The 19566-nt window shown below is 45.4% G+C and overlaps 1 protein-coding gene across 2 annotated transcripts in view; it reads right to left on the bottom strand.

Annotated features, from left to right (window-relative positions):
- LOC123999030 (collagen alpha-1(XI) chain-like) overlaps nt 1–19566 on the bottom strand; it is an 84342-nt gene that overhangs the window by 37519 nt on the left and 27257 nt on the right. Inside the window, exons 6-20 of one of the 2 annotated variants that reach the window (XM_046304359.1) lie at nt 17592–17999; nt 16476–16595; nt 16213–16332; nt 15993–16046; nt 15739–15780; nt 14804–14866; nt 12654–12728; nt 11104–11187; nt 10932–10988; nt 10650–10703; nt 8958–9011; nt 8656–8709; nt 7600–7653; nt 7372–7425; nt 4355–4399 (exon numbers count right to left, since the gene is read on the bottom strand). In XM_046304359.1, coding sequence (XP_046160315.1) covers nt 4355–4399; nt 7372–7425; nt 7600–7653; nt 8656–8709; nt 8958–9011; nt 10650–10703; nt 10932–10988; nt 11104–11187; nt 12654–12728; nt 14804–14866; nt 15739–15780; nt 15993–16046; nt 16213–16332; nt 16476–16595; nt 17592–17999 — 1338 coding nt within the window. The remainder of the gene's footprint in view (nt 1–4354; nt 4400–7371; nt 7426–7599; nt 7654–8655; nt 8710–8957; nt 9012–10649; nt 10704–10931; nt 10989–11103; nt 11188–12653; nt 12729–14803; nt 14867–15738; nt 15781–15992; nt 16047–16212; nt 16333–16475; nt 16596–17591; nt 18000–19566) is intronic. The other variant, XM_046304360.1, reaches the window with a different exon arrangement.

Below are 19566 nucleotides of genomic sequence, written 5' to 3'. Positions count from 1 at the left end.
TCTTCCGTCATTGTAAATAATAATTTGTTCTTAATTAACTGACTTGCCTAGTTCAATAGAGGTTAAATAAAATCCAATAGATAAATCAATTGTGGAGGCCAGGTCATCTGATGAAGCACTCCATCAATCTCCTTCTTCGTCAAATAGCCTTTATCAAATAAAATAAAAATGTATTTGTCACATGTGCTGAATACTGTCAGGACCCGGTTACGAACCCGGGTCTCTGGAGTGAGAAACAGTCACTTAACCAACTGACCCACGAATATTCGGCAGAACCCAGAAGATGAGGCAGACACAGCAGTACTTGAGATGGTGTATTTAATGAAGTAAAAAGTGAAGTTCTTCAGGAAAACATGTAACTCCACAACCTCAAAAGGAATTCCACAAGAACAAAGGTAATCCTCCAAGACAAAAAAGGTAAATCCACAAGGTGGAAGGTATAGCACAAAAAGCCTCAAAAGATAGTCAAAAACAAACAAACAAGAACAAAAAAACAGAATTCCACAAGAGAGTCCACCGGGATCAACAAGAGTTCCCAGAGTACTAGGGCTGGGTGCTAACATACAAACACAGAGCCAAGAACTAAGGAAAACGAAGGGTTTAAATACAAACGAGGCACAGGTGCAAATAATAATGGGGATCAAGGGAAAACAAAAGGTCAAAAGGCACAATGGGGGCATCTAGTGACCAAAAACCGGAACAACCCTGGCCAAATCCTGACAAATACAACAGGTGTACTGTAGACCTTACAGTGAAATGCTTACTTACAAGCCCTTAATTACCAAAAATGCAGTTTTAAGAAAAAAATACATGTTTAAGTAAGAGATAAGAATAACAAATAATTAAAGAGCAGCAGTATATAACGATAGCGGGGCTATATACAGGGGGTACCGGTACAGAGTCAATGTGCGGGGGCACCGGTGTCGAGGTAACTGAGGTAATATGCACATGTAGGCAGAGTTATTAAAGTGCATAGATAATAACAGAGAGTAGCAGCAGCATAAAATAGGGGGGTAGCCATATGATTAGCTGTTCAGGAGTCTTATGGCTTGGGGATAGAAGCTGTTTAGAAGCATCTTGGATCTAGACTTGGCGCTCCGGTACCGCTTGTCATGCGGTAGCAGAGAGAACAGTCTATGACTAGGGTGGCTGGAGTCTTTGACAATTCATAGGGCCTTCCTCTGATATCGCCTGGTATAGAAGTCCTGGAAGGCAGGAAGCTTGGCCCCAGTGATGTACTGGGCCGTACGCACTACCCTCTGTAGTGTCTTGCGGTCAGAGGCCGAGAAGTTGCCATACCAGGCAGTGATGCAACCCGTCAGTATGCTCTCGATGGTGCAGCTGTAAAACATTTTGAGGATCTGAGGATCTCAGTCTCCTGAGAGGGAATAGGTTTTGTCATGTCCTCTTCACGACTGTCTTGGTGTGCTTGGCCCATGTTAGTTTGTTGGGAATTTGGACGCAAAGGAACTTGAAGCTCTCAACCTGTTCCACTACAGCCCCATTGATGAGAATGGGGGCGTGCTCGGTCCTCCTTTTCCTGAAGTCCACAATAATCTCCTTTGTCTTGATTACGTTGAGGGAGAGGTTGTTGTCCTTGCACCACATGGTCAGGTCTCTGACCTCCTTCCTATAGGTTGTCTCATCGTTGTCGGTGTCCAGGCCAACCACTGTTGTGTCATCAGCAAACTTAATGATGGTGTTGGAGTCGTGCCTGGATATGCAGTCATGAATGAACAGGGAGCACAGGAGGGGACTGAGCATGTTGAGGATTGAGGATCAGCGTGTTGAGGATCAGCATGGCGGATGTGTTGTTACCTACACTTACCACCTGGGGGCGCCCCGTCAGGAAGTCCAGGATCCAGTTGCAGAGGGAGGTGTTTACTCCCAGGGTCCTTAGCTTAGCGATGAACATTGAGGGCACTATGGTGTTGAACGCAGAGCTGTAGTCAATGAATAGCATTCTCACGTAGGTGTTCCTTTAGTCCAGGTGTGAAAGGGCAGTGTGAAGTGCAATAGAGACTGCATCATCTGTGGATCTGTTGGTGCGGTATGCAAATTGGAGTGGGTCTAGGGTTTCTGGGATAATGGTGTTGATGTGAGCCATGACCAGCCTTTCAAAGCATTTCATGCCTACAGACGTGAGTGCTACGGGTCAGAAGTCATTTAGGCAGGTGACAAGGAAGGTGTGTTGGATCATTGTCCTGTTGAAAAACAAATGATAGTCCCACTAAGCTCAAACCAGATGGGAAGTAGTGTCACTGCAGAATGCTGTGGTAGCCATGTTGGTTGTGTGCCTTGAATTCTAAATACATCACAAACAGTGTCACCAGCAAAGCACTCCCACACCACCACACCTCCTCCTCCATGCTTCACAGTGGGAACCATACATGCGGAGAGAATCTGTTCACCTACTCTGCATCTCACAAATACACAGCGGTTGCAACCAAAAATCTCAAATTTGGACTCATCAGACCAAAGGACAGATTTTCACCGGCCTTGTTCGTTGCTCGTGTTTCTTGGCCCAAGCAAGTCTCTTCTTATTATTGGTGTCCTTTAGTAGTGGTTTATTTGCAGCAATTCAACCATGGAGGTCTCCTCTGAACAGTTGATGTTGAGATGTGTTTGTTACTTGAACTTTGTGAAGCATTTATTTGGGCTGCAAATTCTGAGGTGCATTAAACTCTAATGAACTTATCCTCTGCAGCAGAGGTAACTTTGGCTCTTCCTTTCCTGTGTCGGTCCTCATGAGAGCCAGTTTCATCATAGCGCTTGATGGTTTTTGTGACTACACTTGAAGAAACTTTCAATGTTGTTGAAATGTTCAGGATTGACTGACCTTCATGTCTTAAAGTAATGATGGACTGTCATTTCTCTTTGCTTATTTAAGCTGTTCTTGACAGAATATGGACTTGGTATTTTACCAAATAGGGATATATTCTGTATACCAACCCTACCTTGTCACAACACAACTGATTGGCTCAAGTGCATTAAGAAGGAAAGAAATTCCACAAACAGGTGAATACTTCATAAAGCTGGTTGAGAGAATACCAAGAGTGTGCAAAGCTGTCATCAAGGCAAAGGGTGGCTACTTTAAAGAATCTCAAATATTGATTTGTTCAACACTTTTTTGGTTACTTTTTTGGTTACTACCTGGTTATTTCATAGTTTTGATGTCTTCACTATTATTCCACAATATAAAACATTTGAAAAATAAAGAAAAACCCTTGAATGAGTAGCTGTGTCCAAACTTTTAACTGGTACTGTATATACAGTATATATGTGTGTGTGTCTGTGTGCGTGTTGGTGTGTGTTTCTGTGTGCTCATCATGCATTTGTGTGTGTGTGTTTGAGAAATATTGTAAGTATGTTTGAGTGTGTGTGTCTGTGTGTGTATGTGTGTGTGAGTGTCTGAGGAAGAGCGAGTTAATGAGCCTGTGCGCATATGGGCAAGTGTGTATTTGTGTGAGAGTGAGTGTGAGTGTGTGTGTCTGTAAAGAGAGATGAAGCGGGTTGGGGGGTGTCTCTGTGTGTGTTGTTTTTGTCAGCATCACTCTTTGTACCTCGGCCAAGCCACCTGTTCCAAAGCCACATCTGTGATCTCCCTTGAAGTGATTGATATGGAAATATAATCATTCAGGCCAGGATTTCATCTCTACCATCTCGCTCTCCCTTTCCCTCACTCTCTAACTCGCTCTTATCTCATTCACCACCCACTGAATTCCTCTCTCACATTTATCTCCCTCCCTCTCTCCCCCTTCCCCCCTCACTTCCCCTCTCTCTCTCATCCAAACCCCCAGCTCCTCTATTTCCCTGAGTCTCTGTAGTTAAGGGCTCGGATACACCAATAGCGTTTGCCTGCAGGGTGTACTGTAGTTGCGAACCGATTGCAAACCGATTTTACATGTAGAATCACGGAAAATGACATTTTCGCACGATTCTGACTCAGACGGCCTCAACAGCATGATCCACATCCACATAGATCCACATTCAGTGTGAGCCTTAACATAGCCCTGCTAACATGTCTAATGCAGTCCTCTATTTCTCTGGTTGCTGGGTGATCCATTTAGAGAGACAGAGCCCCACTGGGCCTCCTACTCACCTGCTGGGATAAAGATGGAATGTGAATCAGCCTGGGAACACTGCGGTCATAGAGCCGCCTGTGGGGTGGAGGAACGTGTGTGTGTGTGTGTGTGTGTGTGTGTGTGTGTGTGTGTGTGTGTGTGTGTGTGTGTGTGTGTGTGTGTGTGTGTGTGTGTGTGTGTGTGTGTGTGTGTGTGTGTGTGTGTGTGTGTGTGTGTGTGTGTGTGTGTGTGTGTGTGTGTGTGTGTGTGTGTGTCACGTGGTTACTCACAGGTTCACCGGGCTGTCCACTCGGCCCTACGGGTCCATCTAAACCCTGACAAATGACACGAGAAAGAGTCAACAGAGAGAGAATACTGTCCTCTCTTCATGTGCCTCTCTGTCTTATTAAAGACATCAGTTGACTGACAGATATGTCTACGTAATACATCACACCCGTCCTCTATCCCCCCTTTCACATAACTAACATGCCTTGCCCTGACCACAATTCATCATCAATAGCCGACAATTTGTCTGAAATTAATTTATAATCTTCACTGGATTTGAATCATTGATATTTGCATTGCTTGTTGTTGAGTGAACAAAAGCCAGAACGACAGAGATGTCTCAAAAATTCAACGTTTTTCATTTTCATCTCAATGGTGAGTGTGTAACCGATGTGAAATGGCTAGCTAGTAGGCGGTGGTGCGCGGTAATAGCGTTTCAATCGGTGACGTCACTCGCTTTGAGACCTTGAAATAGTGGTTCCCCTTGCTCTGCAAGGCCCCGGCTTTTGTGGAGCGATGGGTAACGATGCTTCGCGGGTGTCAGTTGTTGATGTGTGCAGAGGGTCCCTGGTTCGGGGACGGACTAAAGTTATACTGTTACAAGTGCTTTGATCTGGGTGCTTTGCTCAACTGTGGTACTGTCGGAAAATGTCCTCTACCGATCATGGTGATGGCGTTCTTCACTTTTACCTTGCCTCGTGGAAAAGGGGTTTCAACTGGATCCACATGTATAACATAATACATTTGACATTTTTGTCATTTAGCAGACGCTCCTGTTCAGAGTTACATTAGTGAGTGCATACATTTTTGTACTTTTCGTATAATATGTATGTACGTATATTATACAGAACGGTATGTGGCTCTGGTTTCCATATGCAGCACACATAGAAATGGAATTCAAATTATGTGTCTGCCCATGGGGTTCATGTTTCCTGGACTTTGCTGAAGGGGATGTTGAGTATGGTTACTTTGCTGAAGGGGATGCTGGGTATGGTTACTTTGCTGAAGGGGATGCTGGGTATGGTTACTTTGCTGAAGGGGATGTTGAGTATGGTTACTTTGCTGAAGGGGATGTTGAGTATGGTTACTTTGCTGAAGGGGATGCTGGGTATGGTTACTTTGCTGAAGGGGATGCTGGGTATGGTTACTTTGCTGAAGATAATGCTGGGTATGGTTACTTTGCTGAAGGGGATGTTGAGTATGGTTACTTTGCTGAAGATAATGCTGGGTATGGTTACTTTGCTGAAGATAATGCTGGATATGGTTACTTTGCTGAAGATAATGCTGGGTATGGTTACTTTGCTGAAGATAATGCTGGGTATGGTTACTTTGCTGAAGGGGATGTTGGGTATGGTAACTTTGCTGAAGGGGATGTTGAGTATGGTTACTTTGCTGAAGGGGATGTTGAGTATGGTTACTTTGCTGAAGGGGATGTTGAGTATGGTTACTTTGCTGAAGGGGATGTTGAGTATGGTTACTTTGCTGAAGGGGATGTTGGGTATGGTTACTTTGCTGAAGGGGATGTTGAGTATGGTTACTTTGCTGAAGGGGATGCTGGGTATGGTTACTTTGCTGAAGATAATGCTGGGTATGGTTACTTTGCTGAAGATAATGCTGAATATGGTTACTTTGCTGAAGGGGATGTTGGGTATGGTAACTTTGCTGAAGGGGATGTTGAGTATGGTTACTTTGCTGAAGGGGATGTTGAGTATGGTTACTTTGCTGAAGGGGATGTTGAGTATGGTTACTTTGCTGAAGGGGATGTTGAGTATGGTTACTTTGCTGAAGGGGATGTTGGGTATGGTTACTTTGCTGAAGGGGATGTTGAGTATGGTTACTTTGCTGAAGGGGATGCTGGGTATGGTTACTTTGCTGAAGATAATGCTGGGTATGGTTACTTTGCTGAAGATAATGCTGGGTATGGTTACTTTGCTGAAGATAATGCTGGGTATGGTTACTTTGCTGAAGATAATGCTGGGTATGGTAACTTTGCTGAAGATAATGCTGGGTATGGTTACGTTGCTGAAGATAATGCTGGGTATGGTTACTTTGCTGAAGATAATGCTGGGTATGGTTACTTTGCTGAAGATACTGCTGGGGATGGTTACTTTGCTGAAGATAATGCTGGATATGGTTACTTTGCTGAAGGGGATGTTGGGTATGGTAACTTTGCTGAAGATAATGCTGGGTATGGTTACTTTGCTGAAGGGGATGTTGGGTATGGTTACTTTGCTGAAGGGGATGTTGAGTATGGTAACTTTGCTGAAGATAATGCTGAGTATGGTTACTTTGCTGACGATAATGCTGGATATGGTTACTTTGCTGAAGGGGATGTTGGGTATGGTAACTTTGCTGAAGATAATGCTGGGTATGGTTACTTTGCTGAAGGGGATGTTGGGTATGGTTACTTTGCTGAAGGGGATGTTGAGTATGGTAACTTTGCTGAAGATAATGCTGAGTATGGTTACTTTGCTAAAGAGGATGTTGGGTATGGTAACTTTGCTGAAGATAATGCTGGGTATGGTTACTTTGCTGAAGGGGATGTTGGGTATGGTTACTTTGCTGAAGATAATGCTGGGTATGGTTACTTTGCTGAAAAGGATGCTGGGTATGGTAACTTTGCTGAAGGGGATGTTGGGTATGGTAACTTTGCTGAAGGGGATGCTGGGTATGGTTACTTTGCTGAAGGGGATGCTGGGTATGGTTACTTTGCTGAAGGGGATGTTGGGTATGGTTACTTTGCTGAAGGGGATGTTGAGTATGGTTACTTTGCTGAAGATAATGCTGGGTATGGTTACTTTGCTGAAGATAATGCTGGGTATGGTTACTTTGCTGAAGATAATGCTGGGTATGGTTACTTTGCTGAAGGGGATGTTGGGTATGGTTACTTTGCTGAAGGGGATGTTGAGTATGGTTACTTTGCTGAAGGGGATGTTGAGTATGGTTACTTTGCTGAAGGGGATGTTGAGTATGGTTACTCCGCAGGACCCTATAGTACATTTATGGTTGTTTTTGTCCTCACCTTTTCTCCTGACTCTCCATCAGGCCCATGTGGTCCAGGCTTCCCTCTCTCCCCCTAGGAGAACATACATGATATACTGTGTAAGGCATATGTAGACTTGATGTTCAATGCCATTAAACACATCAGCAGTCACAAATGCTTCCCACACATAAATGTCAAAACACGCACACAGTCTCAGGAGGAGAGAAATACAGACAGTAGAGACTTGGGTTGCTAGTCCTCACTCACTCTGTGGCCCTGGTTTCCTGGGAGACCTGGCAGTCCGTCGAAGCCTCTGTCCCCCTGAGGATAAATAGACCCAAGAGCATGAGATCGAAACATAGTTACAACACACACACACACAATAAATTGAGATACCTTCCCTATGGACTCTCCCATCTGGCAGTGTGTTATTAGCTCTGACTGGGAACAGCGTGTGAGCGTGTGTGTGTGTGTGTGTGTGTGTGTGTGTGTGTGTGTGTGTGTGTGTGTGTGTGTGTGTGTGTGTGTGTGTGTGTGTGTGTGTGTGTGTGTGTGTGTGTGTGTGTGTGTGTGTGTGTGTGTGTGTGTGTGTGTGTGTGTGTGTGTGTGTGTGTGTGTGTGTGTGTGTGTGAACAGCAGTGTCTTTATCTGTCAGAACAGTGTTTTAGCACAGAACAGGACAGAACAGCTAATACTCTGGCTTCCGTGTGTGTGTGTGTGTGTGTGTGTGTGTGTGTGTGTGTGTGTGTGTGTGTGTGTGTGTGTGTGTGTGTGTGTGTGTGTGTGTGTGTGTGTGTGTGTGTGTGTGTGTGTGTGTGTGTGTGTGTGTGTGTGTGTGTGTGTGTGTGTGTGTGTGGTGTCTCTGGCTGGGACTGCGAGTGCGAGCCCAGAGTGTTAGCTGTTCTGGAACACTGTTCTGACCGATAAAGACACTGCTGTCCTATTTACCAAGCTCTTCCTGCAGCTGTAAACTATTGAATCGCTGGCGTGGTCAATATGACTAATAAACTCCGTATTAAAACCTCTGATGGCTCTATGGTTATTTAGCAAGTGAAAATGAAGACTTCATTCGACAATTTCCGTGGAAACATTAATTAGTTTACAAACCTGTTGCTACCTCGATAGAACACATAGTTAATTGGATCAGTCAGATTAACTGCCCGACACAAAAATAGTTCTGATCGTTCCAAAACAAACTATCCACCGTGCAGGTACAGTACACTACACACAAACAAACTTGAGCAGCTGAGGTTCTGCCTTAACACAATCTACTCTGATTTTCACCCACTGCACTGTGATGAGATGTGATTTTAGGGAGCTTACTTTTCCCCCTGTCTCCCCCGGTGCTCCACGCCCTCCATCCGTTCCGGCCCGGCCCTAAGAGAGGACACACATACAGAGTAACACAGCTATGTGCCAGGGACACAGCACACACTAACACTCATAACCTACACACTACCACTGACACTACTGTCAATGAAGGGACTATAGGCGAGGCGAGAGAGAAAATATATGTTGTAGTAACAGTTGGTTGTATCTGATCAAGGAGTACAACAACAGTTCAGAACATCTGTATAGAGTTTGTGGAGCATGACGACAATGTCACACAGCTCACTAAGTCTTACCCTCTTTCCTAACTTCCCGTTGAGTCCTGCAGGACCTGGGGTACCACGGGGACCCTGAGAAAGAATAAACAGAGAGAGGGGGGGAGGAGGAGGAGAGAGAGAATAAACAGAGAGGGGGGAGAATAGAGAGAGAGGGGGAGGAGGAGAGAGAATAAACAGAGAGGGGGGAGAATAGAGAGAGAGGGGGAGGGAGGAGGAGGGGGAGGAGGAGAGAGAGAGAGAATAGACCGAGAGAGAGAGGGGGAGGAGGAGGAGGAGGAGGAGGAGAGAGAGAATAAACATAGAGAGAGGGGGAGGAGGAGGAGGAGGAGGAGGAGGAGAGAGAATAGACAGAGAGGGAGAGAGGGGGAGGAGGAGGAGGAGAGAGAATAAACATAGAGAGAGGGGGAGGAGGAGGAGGAGGAGAGAGAATAGACAGAGAGAGAGAGGGGGAGGAGAGAGAATAGACAGAGAGAGAGAGGGGGAGGAGGAGGAGAGAGAATAAACATAGAGAGAGGGGGAGGAGAGAGGAGGAGAGAGAATAGACAGAGAGAGAGAGGGGGGAGGATGAGAGAGAGAATAAACAGAGAGAGAGGGGGAGGAGGAGGAGAGAGAGAATGGACAGAGAGAGAGAGGGGAGGAGGAGGAGGAGGAGAGAGAGGATCAACAGAGGGAGAGAGGGGGAGGAGGATGAGGAGGGAGATAATAAACAGAGAGAGAGGAGGAGGAGGAGGAGGAGGAGGAGGAGAGAGAGAGAGAGAGAGAGAGAGAGAGAGAGAGAGAGAGAGAGAGAGAGGAGGAGGAGGAGGAGAGGAGAGAGATAATAGACAGAGAGAGGGGGGGAGGAGGAGGAGGAGGAGGAGGAGGAGGAGGAGGAGGAGGAGGAGGAGGAGGAGGAGGAGGAGGAGGAGGAGGGAGAGGATAAACAGAGAGAGAGAGGGGGAGGAGGAGGAGAGAGAGAATAAATAGAGAGAGGGGGAGGAGGATGAGGAGGGAGATAATAAGGAGGAGGAGGAGGAGAGAGAGAGAGAGAGAGGAGGAGGAGAGAAGGAGAGAGATAATAGACAGAGAGAGGGGGGGGAGGAGGAGGAGGAGGAGGAGGAGGAGGAGGAGGAGGAGGAGGAGGAGGGAGGAGGAGGAGGAGGAGGAGGAGGAGAGAGAGGATAAACAGAGAGAGAGAGGGGGAGGAGGAGGAGAGAGAGAATAAATAGAGAGAGGGGTAGGAAGAGAAGGGAGAAAATAGACAGAGAGAGGGGGAGGATAGAGAGAGAGAGAGAGAGAGAGAGAGAGAGAGAGAGAGAGAAGAGAGAGAGGGAGGAGGAGGAGGACCGAGAGAGAATAGACAGAGAGGGGGAGGAGGAGGGGAGGAGGAGGGGAGAGAGAATAAACAGAGAGAGGGTGGGAGGAGGAGGAGAGAGAAAAGACAGAGAGAGAGGGGGAGGAGGAGAGAGAATAGACAGAGAGAGAGAGGAGGAAGAGAGAGCGAATAGACAGAGAGAGGGGGAGGAGGAGGAGGAGGAGGAGAGGGAGAGAATAGACATAGAGAGGGGGAGGAAGAGAGAGAAAGAATAGACAGAGGGGGAGAGAAGGAGGGGAGAGATGAAGAGAGAGGGGGGAGGACAGAGAGAGAGAGTGAGACCAGCAGGATACATCAAAATCCAAATGGACCTTGGCTGCTCTGTGGTAGCAAGTCAAAATAGAATATCCTCTTACCCTGGGGCCATGATCTCCAGCGTCACCTTTAAGTCCAGAGGGACCAGTAAGACCCTAAACACCGAGAAGAAAGACAGTCAAACCAAACAAGGACATAAAGAATAGCCACCACATTAGTGATGTTCAGATTTCTGATTGTTTGTATGTGCATGGAGACAAAAGGGCCTTTGGTCAATGTGGTTGTGGTGGACTGTAGACAGGGGAGTATCTGCCAGGTGTGGATAGAGAATAAGGTAGAATTTAAGATTGTGGCCTTTGGTTTGAACTAGGTGGGTATCCTACCAGTGGGCCAGGTCGCCCTGTAAGACCCAGTGGACCTGGGGGTCCCTTCAACGACATCTGGAATAAACAAGGTTAATAAGAAGGACATTGTTAGATAAATTAAGGCTCATTTGTAATGTAAAAGGAGTAATGATGTTCCAGGTTATAGATGTAATGGACAGGTGGACGTTACCTTGGTCTGCTGCAGGATGGCCTGAGCCTGAGCCTCCTGGGCCGACACCACAGGTCCCTTCTGAGAATCACCACCATGTTGGAACTACACGAGAAAGGTGTAGAGTGATCAACCTAAATACACGCAGTATAAGTCTATGGGTATACACGATGGAGATTTAATCTGGCCTCATCAGTATTCAATCTCACAGCTCCACCTAGTGGCTGAGAGCAGTTACTGCCCTCCCTCAGGACAGCTTCACATATGGGGAATCCCAAACCACCCCCTCACCCCTACCAACTCGCTCGGAGGGCTCTTCATTGTCACGTATTGCTGATGAAACTCTGAGGGTGACTTCCAGAGAGTGGCGAGGAGATCAATAAACCCATCAACTTCTGGACACTCCTGACTTGAATGATGCAATTCATGTTCTACTTTTAAATAATAAAACAAGCATGACATTCAAATGAACAAATCCCTCCTGTCGTTTTACAAGATATAAACCTCAGTAAGAGTTCAATGTTTAATTTGGAGGAATTTGTGTCAAGTCTCAAAATCAGACATAAACGAATGCACGTCGCATATAATCAGGCACGTGGCATATAATCAGGCACGTGGCATATAATCAGGCACGTGGCATATAATCAGGTACGTGGCATATAATCAGGCACGTGGCATATAATCAGGCACGTGGCATATAATCAGGCACGTGGCATATAATCAGGTACGTGGCATATAATCAGGCACATGGCATATAATCAGGCACGTGGCATATAATCAGGTACGTGGCATATAATCAGGCACGTGGCATATAATCAGGCACGTGGCATATAATCAGGTACGTGGCATATAATCAGGTATGTGGCATATAATCAGGTACGTGGCATATAATCAGGCACGTGGCATATAATCAGGCACGTGGCATATAATCAGGCACGTGGCATATAATCAGGCACGTGGCATATAATCAGGCACGTGGCATATAATCAGGCACGTGGCATATAATCAGGTACGTGGCATATAATCAGGCACGTGGCATATAATCAGGCACGTGGCATATAATCAGGTACGTGGCATATAATCAGGTACGTGGCATATAATCAGGCACGTGGCATATAATCAGGCACGTGGCATATAATCAGGTACGTGGCATATAATCAGGTACGTGGCATATAATCAGGCACGTGGCATATAATCAGGTACGTGGCATATAATCAGGTACGTGGCATATAATCAGGTACGCCTCTCCATTCTTTTGTGTGAAATTGCACATACTTCAAACATATTGCAGTGCGTGTCAGGATAGTAGCTCAGCAGCCCTGAAGTCTGCAGCCCTGAAGTCTGCAGCCCTGCTATCTGAGGGTCTAATTAGCCCCTACACCTTCAATACTGTTCTCTACCTCAGCTTTTGGACACTTGTGCAAATGGGGGAGGCGCTCGTGAATGCTCAAATTGAAAGGGCAGAGGGGAAGGGAGGGATTTGGGATTCAGCCATAGTCAATGGGAACTGAACATGAGAGTGTGTTCAGCTGAGGGAAGTTTAAATAAAGAGAGTTTTATCTCATTCTTACTGGTAACATCAGCATGGTTCCTGGAGGACCAGGTATCCCATCAACCCCAGCTAAACCAGGACGTCCTGGAGGACCCTGAGAGAGACAGAGGGAGAGAGAGAGCGAGATAGAGAGAGAGAGGGAGGGAGGAGGATTTTAGTCATGACTGTATGAGGGTTTATACAGTGAACAACACAAGTATGTACATTATAGGCCTGTAAACACAAGTATGTACATTATAGGCCTGTAAACACAAGTATGCACATTATAGGCCTGTAAGCACAAGTATGTACATTATAGACCTGTAAGCACAAGTATGTACAGTACACGCCTGTAAGCACAAGTATGTACATTATAGGCCTGTAAACACAAGTATGTACATTATAGGCCTGTAAACACAAGTATGTACATTATAGGCCTGTAAGCACAAGTATGTACATTATAGGCCTGTAAGCACAAGTATGTACAGTACAAGCCTGTAAACACAAGTATGTACATTATAGGCCTGTAAGCACAAGCATGTACATTATAGGCCTATAAGCACAAGTATGTACAGTACAAGCCTGTAAGCACAAGTATGTACATTATAGGCCTGTAAGCACAAGTATGTACAGTACACGCCTGTAAGCACAAGTATGTACATTATAGGCCTGTAAACACAAGTATGTACATTATAGGCCTATAAACACAAGTATGTGGAATATAAGCCTATAAACACAAGTATGTACATTATAGGCCTATAAACACAAGTATGTACATTATAGGCCTGTAAACACAAGTATGTACATTATAGGCCTGTAAACACAAGTATGTACATTATAGGACTGTAAGTGGGAGTGTTCCAATGTTCCAATAGGACGTAAGGCTAAACACATGAGAATGATCCCTGAAATCCAATCTCCGTTAAAACAACCTCTGCTTCAGTTCCAGAGGGCATGTCACTCACTCTTAGGTTCATATCAATTAGCTTGTCTCTAGAGAGGAGGGGAAACAGCTTATGATTTTCTGCTTGATGCCCCTATCAGAAGCCTAATGTACCCATAAGCACCTCATAAAGAATTAGAGGTATGAGCTAATCCCAAACTGTCAATCATCGAGTCTCTCTGCAGCAGAGACAAAGGCCTCTGTCTCAATAGGAACCTTTATTGCCGTATCTGTCACACTGAGAATACTGTTGTATACTGTAAGGCATAACAAACAATGAAGATGAAATACTGAAGACAGGCAGGATTATGGAACTGTTTATACATTTGCTTCTGATCTGCTTTGAAAGAAGAAAGAGTTTGTTTGATGATCTGCTTTGATGTGTTTGATTTGAGGTGAAACCTAGAAGACCTCCATGTTTTTCATGATTAAAGATCCTTTAGATCGCTAGAGACGACTGAGCATCTGTTGGTTTGTGTCTGTGGGACTGAGGCGGTTTTCAAGGAGGGAACACAAAAACACAAAGGCACGCACATACACACACACACAGTCCAACAAAGAGAAGTAGGTCAAACCCACACATGAGTCATCACCAGTCCTTTAGTCCCTTAAGCCTCGTAAGGTTACGGTCAAGACCACAGTGAGGTCACAGCATCCCTGACCTGTTATGTAGGCTGTGGTCAACCTGTGGTTTCGGTGAAACCCAGAGGACAGTCCCTGTGGACCTTGACTATAGTCATACTGTCCCAGAGGACAGTCCCTGTGGACCCTGACTATAGTCATACTGTCCCAGAGGACAGTCCCTGTGGACCCTGAGGACAGTCCCTGTGGACCCTGACTATAGTCACACTGTCCCAGAGGACAGTCCCTGTGGACCCTGACTATAGTCACACTGTCCCAGAGGACAGTCCCTGTGGACCCTGACTGTGGTCATACTGTCCCAGAGGACAGTCCCTGTGGACCCTGACTATGGTCACACTATCCCAGAGGACAGTCCCTGTGGACCCTGACTATAATCATACTGTCCCAGAGGACAGTCCTTGTGGACCCTGACTGTGGTCACACTGTCCCAGAGGACAGTCCCTGTGGACCCTGACTATAGTCATACTGTCCCAGAGGACAGTCCTTGTGGACCCTGACTATGGTCACACTGTCCCAGAGGACAGTCCCTGTGGACCCTGACTATAGTCATACTGTCCCAGAGGACAGTCCACTGTGAGTCAATACTCCACCGGGAGGATACTCACCAAATCACCTGGGTCTCCACTGGGTCCTCGGGGGCCCATTGGTCCTTGTCCACCTGGAATACCCTGGAAAATAAACACACAGTCAATCAGCACTGGTCCATAGCATCAATATGGGCAAAACAATGGAGTAAAAGAGCAATGTAGTATCAACGTAGCATCAATGTAGTATCAATGTAGTTCAAATGTAGTTTCAATGTAGTATCAATGTAGTTCCAATGTAGTATCAATGTAGTTTCAATGTAGTATCAATGTAGTTCAAATGTAGTTTCAATGTAGTATCAATGTAGTTTCAATGTAGTATCAATTTAGTATCAATGTAGTATCAATGTAGTTTCAATGTAGTATCAATGTAGTTTCAACGTAGTTTCAATGTAGTTTCAATGTAGTATCAATGTAGTTTCAATGTAGTATCAATGTAGTTTCAATGTATTATCAATGTAGTATCAATGTAGTTCAAATGTAGTTTCAATGTAGTATCAATGTAGTTCCAATGTAGTATCAATGTAGTTTCAATGTAGTATCAATGTAGTATCAATGTAGTTCAAATGTAGTTTCAATGTAGTATCAATGTAGTTCCAATGTAGTATCAATGTAGTATCAGTGTAGTATCAATGTAGTATCAACGTAGTATCAACGTAGTTTCAATGTAGTATCAATGTAGTTTCAATGCAGTTTCAATGTAGTATCAATGTAGTATCAATGTAGTATCAATGTAGTATCAACGTAGTTTCAACGTAGTTTCAATGTAGTTTCAATGCAGTATCAATGCAGTTTCAATGTAGTATCAATGTAGTTTCAATGCAGTATCAATGTAGTTTCAATGTAGTTTCAATGTAGTTTCAATGCAGTATCAATGTAGTTTCAATGTAGTATCAATGTAGTATCAATGTAGTATCAATGTAATGTGATGTAGTGGTCATGAGCAGGGATCCTACCTCTGGTCCTGGGGGGCCGACTGCTCCCTCCACCAGTGTACCCTGCACAACATCACAGAGATATGACAATGACAAAAAAAACACATTCAGTACATACCAGAGATATTTCAACATAAATACTCCATATCGTCTTTATATAGTCATAATGATTACATGAACAAAACACCGACTTGACAGAAAAATCCTAAAATAGAATCTTAGGGGCCTAAAATTGATTTCCATGAGCAATATTCTGTCTGAATACTCAAGCCCACCGGTTCAAAGATGGCAGGCTCTCCCTTCTCTCCTTTCAGTGGTCTGCCACTGGCCTGAAGGAGGAGACAGACACAGACGGACACAGACAGACACAGACACATGAACAGACGTGTTAGGTGATTGATGACCTACTGTGTGTACAGCAGCTGTAGGTCATGTACAGCAGTCTCAGCAGTCTCTGAGTGAATATAGTTGAACTGAATGATTGATGAGGCCTACCTCTCCATCCCAGGTATCAGCCCCCTCTCTCTCTGCAAAGCCATATCCGTCCTCGTACGTCTCATACTCTTCATACTCCTGGTTCTCTGTCTCGTTACTTATGTCCTCGTACTCTACAGCCTACGAGTCCATACAACATGCCAGTAAATCACATGATCCAATGACCACATTAATAACTGAGCTGCTACTGAACATGACGGTGGGACTAAAACCCAGCTTCACCGTATGAACATTCAGTGTATAAAAATCTCAATTCAACTGACCTCGTTCTCGCTGATATTGGGACCCACTGTTACCATGGAGACAGCAAGGTCATCGTACAGGTCGCCGTAGAAGTTGTCGTCGAGCTCCTCCACCTGGGGCTTTTTGTCCAGCCTCTCCTCCTGCACAACGCCAGTGTGTTTAAGGTCAGAACCATGGTAACAGAAACCATGGATACACTGGGCAACATTATGGTCTGTCTTTCTGTCTGTCTGTCTGTCTTCTCATTCCACTGAGTTTGCCCAGCGCTTCCATTTTACACAGCCTATCACAGCGTACAGTTTGCTAAGCTAGTTAGCAGCACAGGTGTTGGTTATGGGAATAGGCAGGTCATACATGTAGCAAGCCTCAGTGTGAGTTATTAATCATTCTATGGTGATGGAATATTTCACAACCAGGTAGTGATGACAGCATGACATGGGTTATGACAGCCATAACAGCCAGAGTATGAAAATAAGCAAATTCAGCAAATTAGCAAAAGTAGCAAATGCTAACCTTTAGAGATTTCAATCATGGGGACTTTCGTTTATCTACAAATTTGTTGACAAAACAACTTTTGAAAGACAGTGCAACACAGGAGGCATACCGTTGTGGATACATGTATAGCTTTAAAACCAACGGTTTGGACTGGGTTTGTGTAAGGACATAAACTCTCAGGTCAAGGAGACGTCATAGAAAAACTACAACACACAACACCTCATACATACCACTTACTCAGATATGTATGTTCAACTACAGGTACTACTAAGGACAGAACTAGTGCTATCCACACAACTAGATTCAATTAAATGTCTTGCAACCCATAAACAACTCTTGTGACAATTGAGTCACAGTTGTCTATGTGTTAAAACACAGTGTAAAACATAGTCTAAATTCTAGATTGTCTGCATACTCTACTTAATCTAGATCTAGAGGGATGCAGGGATTCTCTGTGTTCCATTGTGAGTCCTGGAAGAGGAGGAGGTGATTAGGGTAGTGCTGGTTAGGTTAGAGGTCATAGTGAGGAGAGGAGCAGGTTGACAGAGGGTGTAGATGAGGCATTCTGGGAGAGTGGGTCAGTGCTCTGTTAGGGATGGGATGGATGGGGAGGGGAGCTGCATTGTAACTTTTCAGTCTACCTCCTCAGTGACCTTTGACTCAGGCAGTGCACTGGGCACCACGGAGGTGTCCTCAAGGTCAGAGTCAGGCCTGTGTGTGGGCCTCTCTGGGATCATGGTGGTCTGGTCAGGGGCTTCAGATGGGGTGACAGCTTCAGGAGTGAACAGTTCCATCGTAGATGGCTTTTCGGTGGGATAGTAGGTTTCTTGGGATTGGTTTTGAGGCAAAACAGTGGACACCTGGACGAAACCCTCTTCCTCTGGACCCGCCTCTCCTTCTTTTCTCTTCTTCCTCGACTCCTTCTTGCCCCTCCCCTTCTTGCCACGTTTCTTTTTGTCCTTTTTGCCTTTCCTGTCTTTCTTGGAGTGTTTCTTTGGCTCCTCCGGCTCGTTGCTTGGTATTATGGGATCAGGTTTAAGTTGAGAGGTCTTTTATGAAAGGGGGAGGGGGCAAGGGAGGAGGTGGGGCACGAACAAGAGAAACAACAACATGGTGAAATACCTGAAACATAACAAGCCAGGAGAAGAGAGACACTATGCACACATCCAGTAGGGCCAGGCATAGATCATGACTCCCACACCCACACCCACACACCCACACCCACACCCACACCCACACCCATACCCACACCCACACCCACACCCACACCCACACCCACACCCACACCCACACCCACACCCACACCCACACCCACACACACTCACCCACACCCACACCCACACACACATGAGACTACTGTTTATTGATCACTGTTTACCACTGGCCTCCTGTCAACAGAGAGGACATACTTTCTCATGAGGTCAGGGGTCAGTGTGTTTATGACCCTGTTGGGCTGTTAAAATATGTAAACATAATTTTAATTTATGTCCTTTTTTAACTCATATCCATATCTGTCACTATTATTGAAGACCTTTATATGAGAACGTTGTTGAAGATCTGGTCTGTAAAATACGTTGATGAGAATATTGTGATGGTTTGTAAACAGGGTCAGTGTGAGGAGGATATAAAGTGAGTAGATTGAGTGATGCTGACAAGGTCTTGCACACAGAGCAGGTTTCTCAGCTGTAGATCTAGAATAGCCAACACGCTCTACGTCTGATAGACACTGATGGACAGTCCCAGGAGCAGCGCCAGGAATTGGACACACCCAGACACAGACACACAGCCAGGCGTAGGAGGCTACACTCAGAACACTGTTCTCACACAGACCCTGACAGCATCTCCCTGCGGGCAGCATGAATCAATATCTCTTACTTTTGCTCTCTCCCTCTCCCCAAAACACTTTTCTCCAACATAAAGACACACACATACATCATAATATAACTCATCTCTCCCAAGTGTATCCCATTGCCCAAGCAGGCCCGGTGAAGATCGAAGAGCCAGAGTGAGATTTACGGGGCTCCTGGCTGTGTGTGTTCAAGCTGAAGCAGCTCAACACTGCCAAGGGAGAGATGCACCACTCTGCTGCTGGCTCACTATCAAAGACAAGGAGATGAGCTTCTTCTGATGCTTACTGACTGATGTCTCATTCTTCTCTGGCCTGGCCTCCCTGTGTTTAAGTGGTATGTTCCGGGCCCCTAGGCCGAGAAGACTGGGTAGTGATAAATCATGTGATTCAGTACATGGCCAAGGCTGGGATTGGCTGGGCTACAGAGGGCGGGGCTGGGCAGGTCTCTGGCAGACACTACTGATATGCATGCTGCTTGTTCATCGTTTTATCTGTTGGCTGAGAAACAAGGGGCTGAGGAAGCAGCTGTAGCAGCCAGCACTGTCCTGTGTAGTCAGGACCTGCACAAAGCCTCAACATGAAACTGTATCTCTGAAATGTTGAGCCCTGACTGAGACAGCATCGAGAGAATTCAAACTGGAAATATCACTATGTTAGTTCTAAATCAACCTGAAGCAGTCCAGACAAATACACTCTCTGTTCCATAATCAAATTATGATCAGGGACCATCTGGGTTTTATTGAAGGTGTGGAATGCAATCCATGTCT

The sequence above is a fragment of the Oncorhynchus gorbuscha genome, linkage group LG16 (assembly GCF_021184085.1).
Source record: "Oncorhynchus gorbuscha isolate QuinsamMale2020 ecotype Even-year linkage group LG16, OgorEven_v1.0, whole genome shotgun sequence".
Lineage (NCBI taxonomy): Eukaryota > Metazoa > Chordata > Actinopteri > Salmoniformes > Salmonidae > Oncorhynchus > Oncorhynchus gorbuscha.
This window is presented reverse-complemented; position numbering and strand designations above follow the sequence as displayed.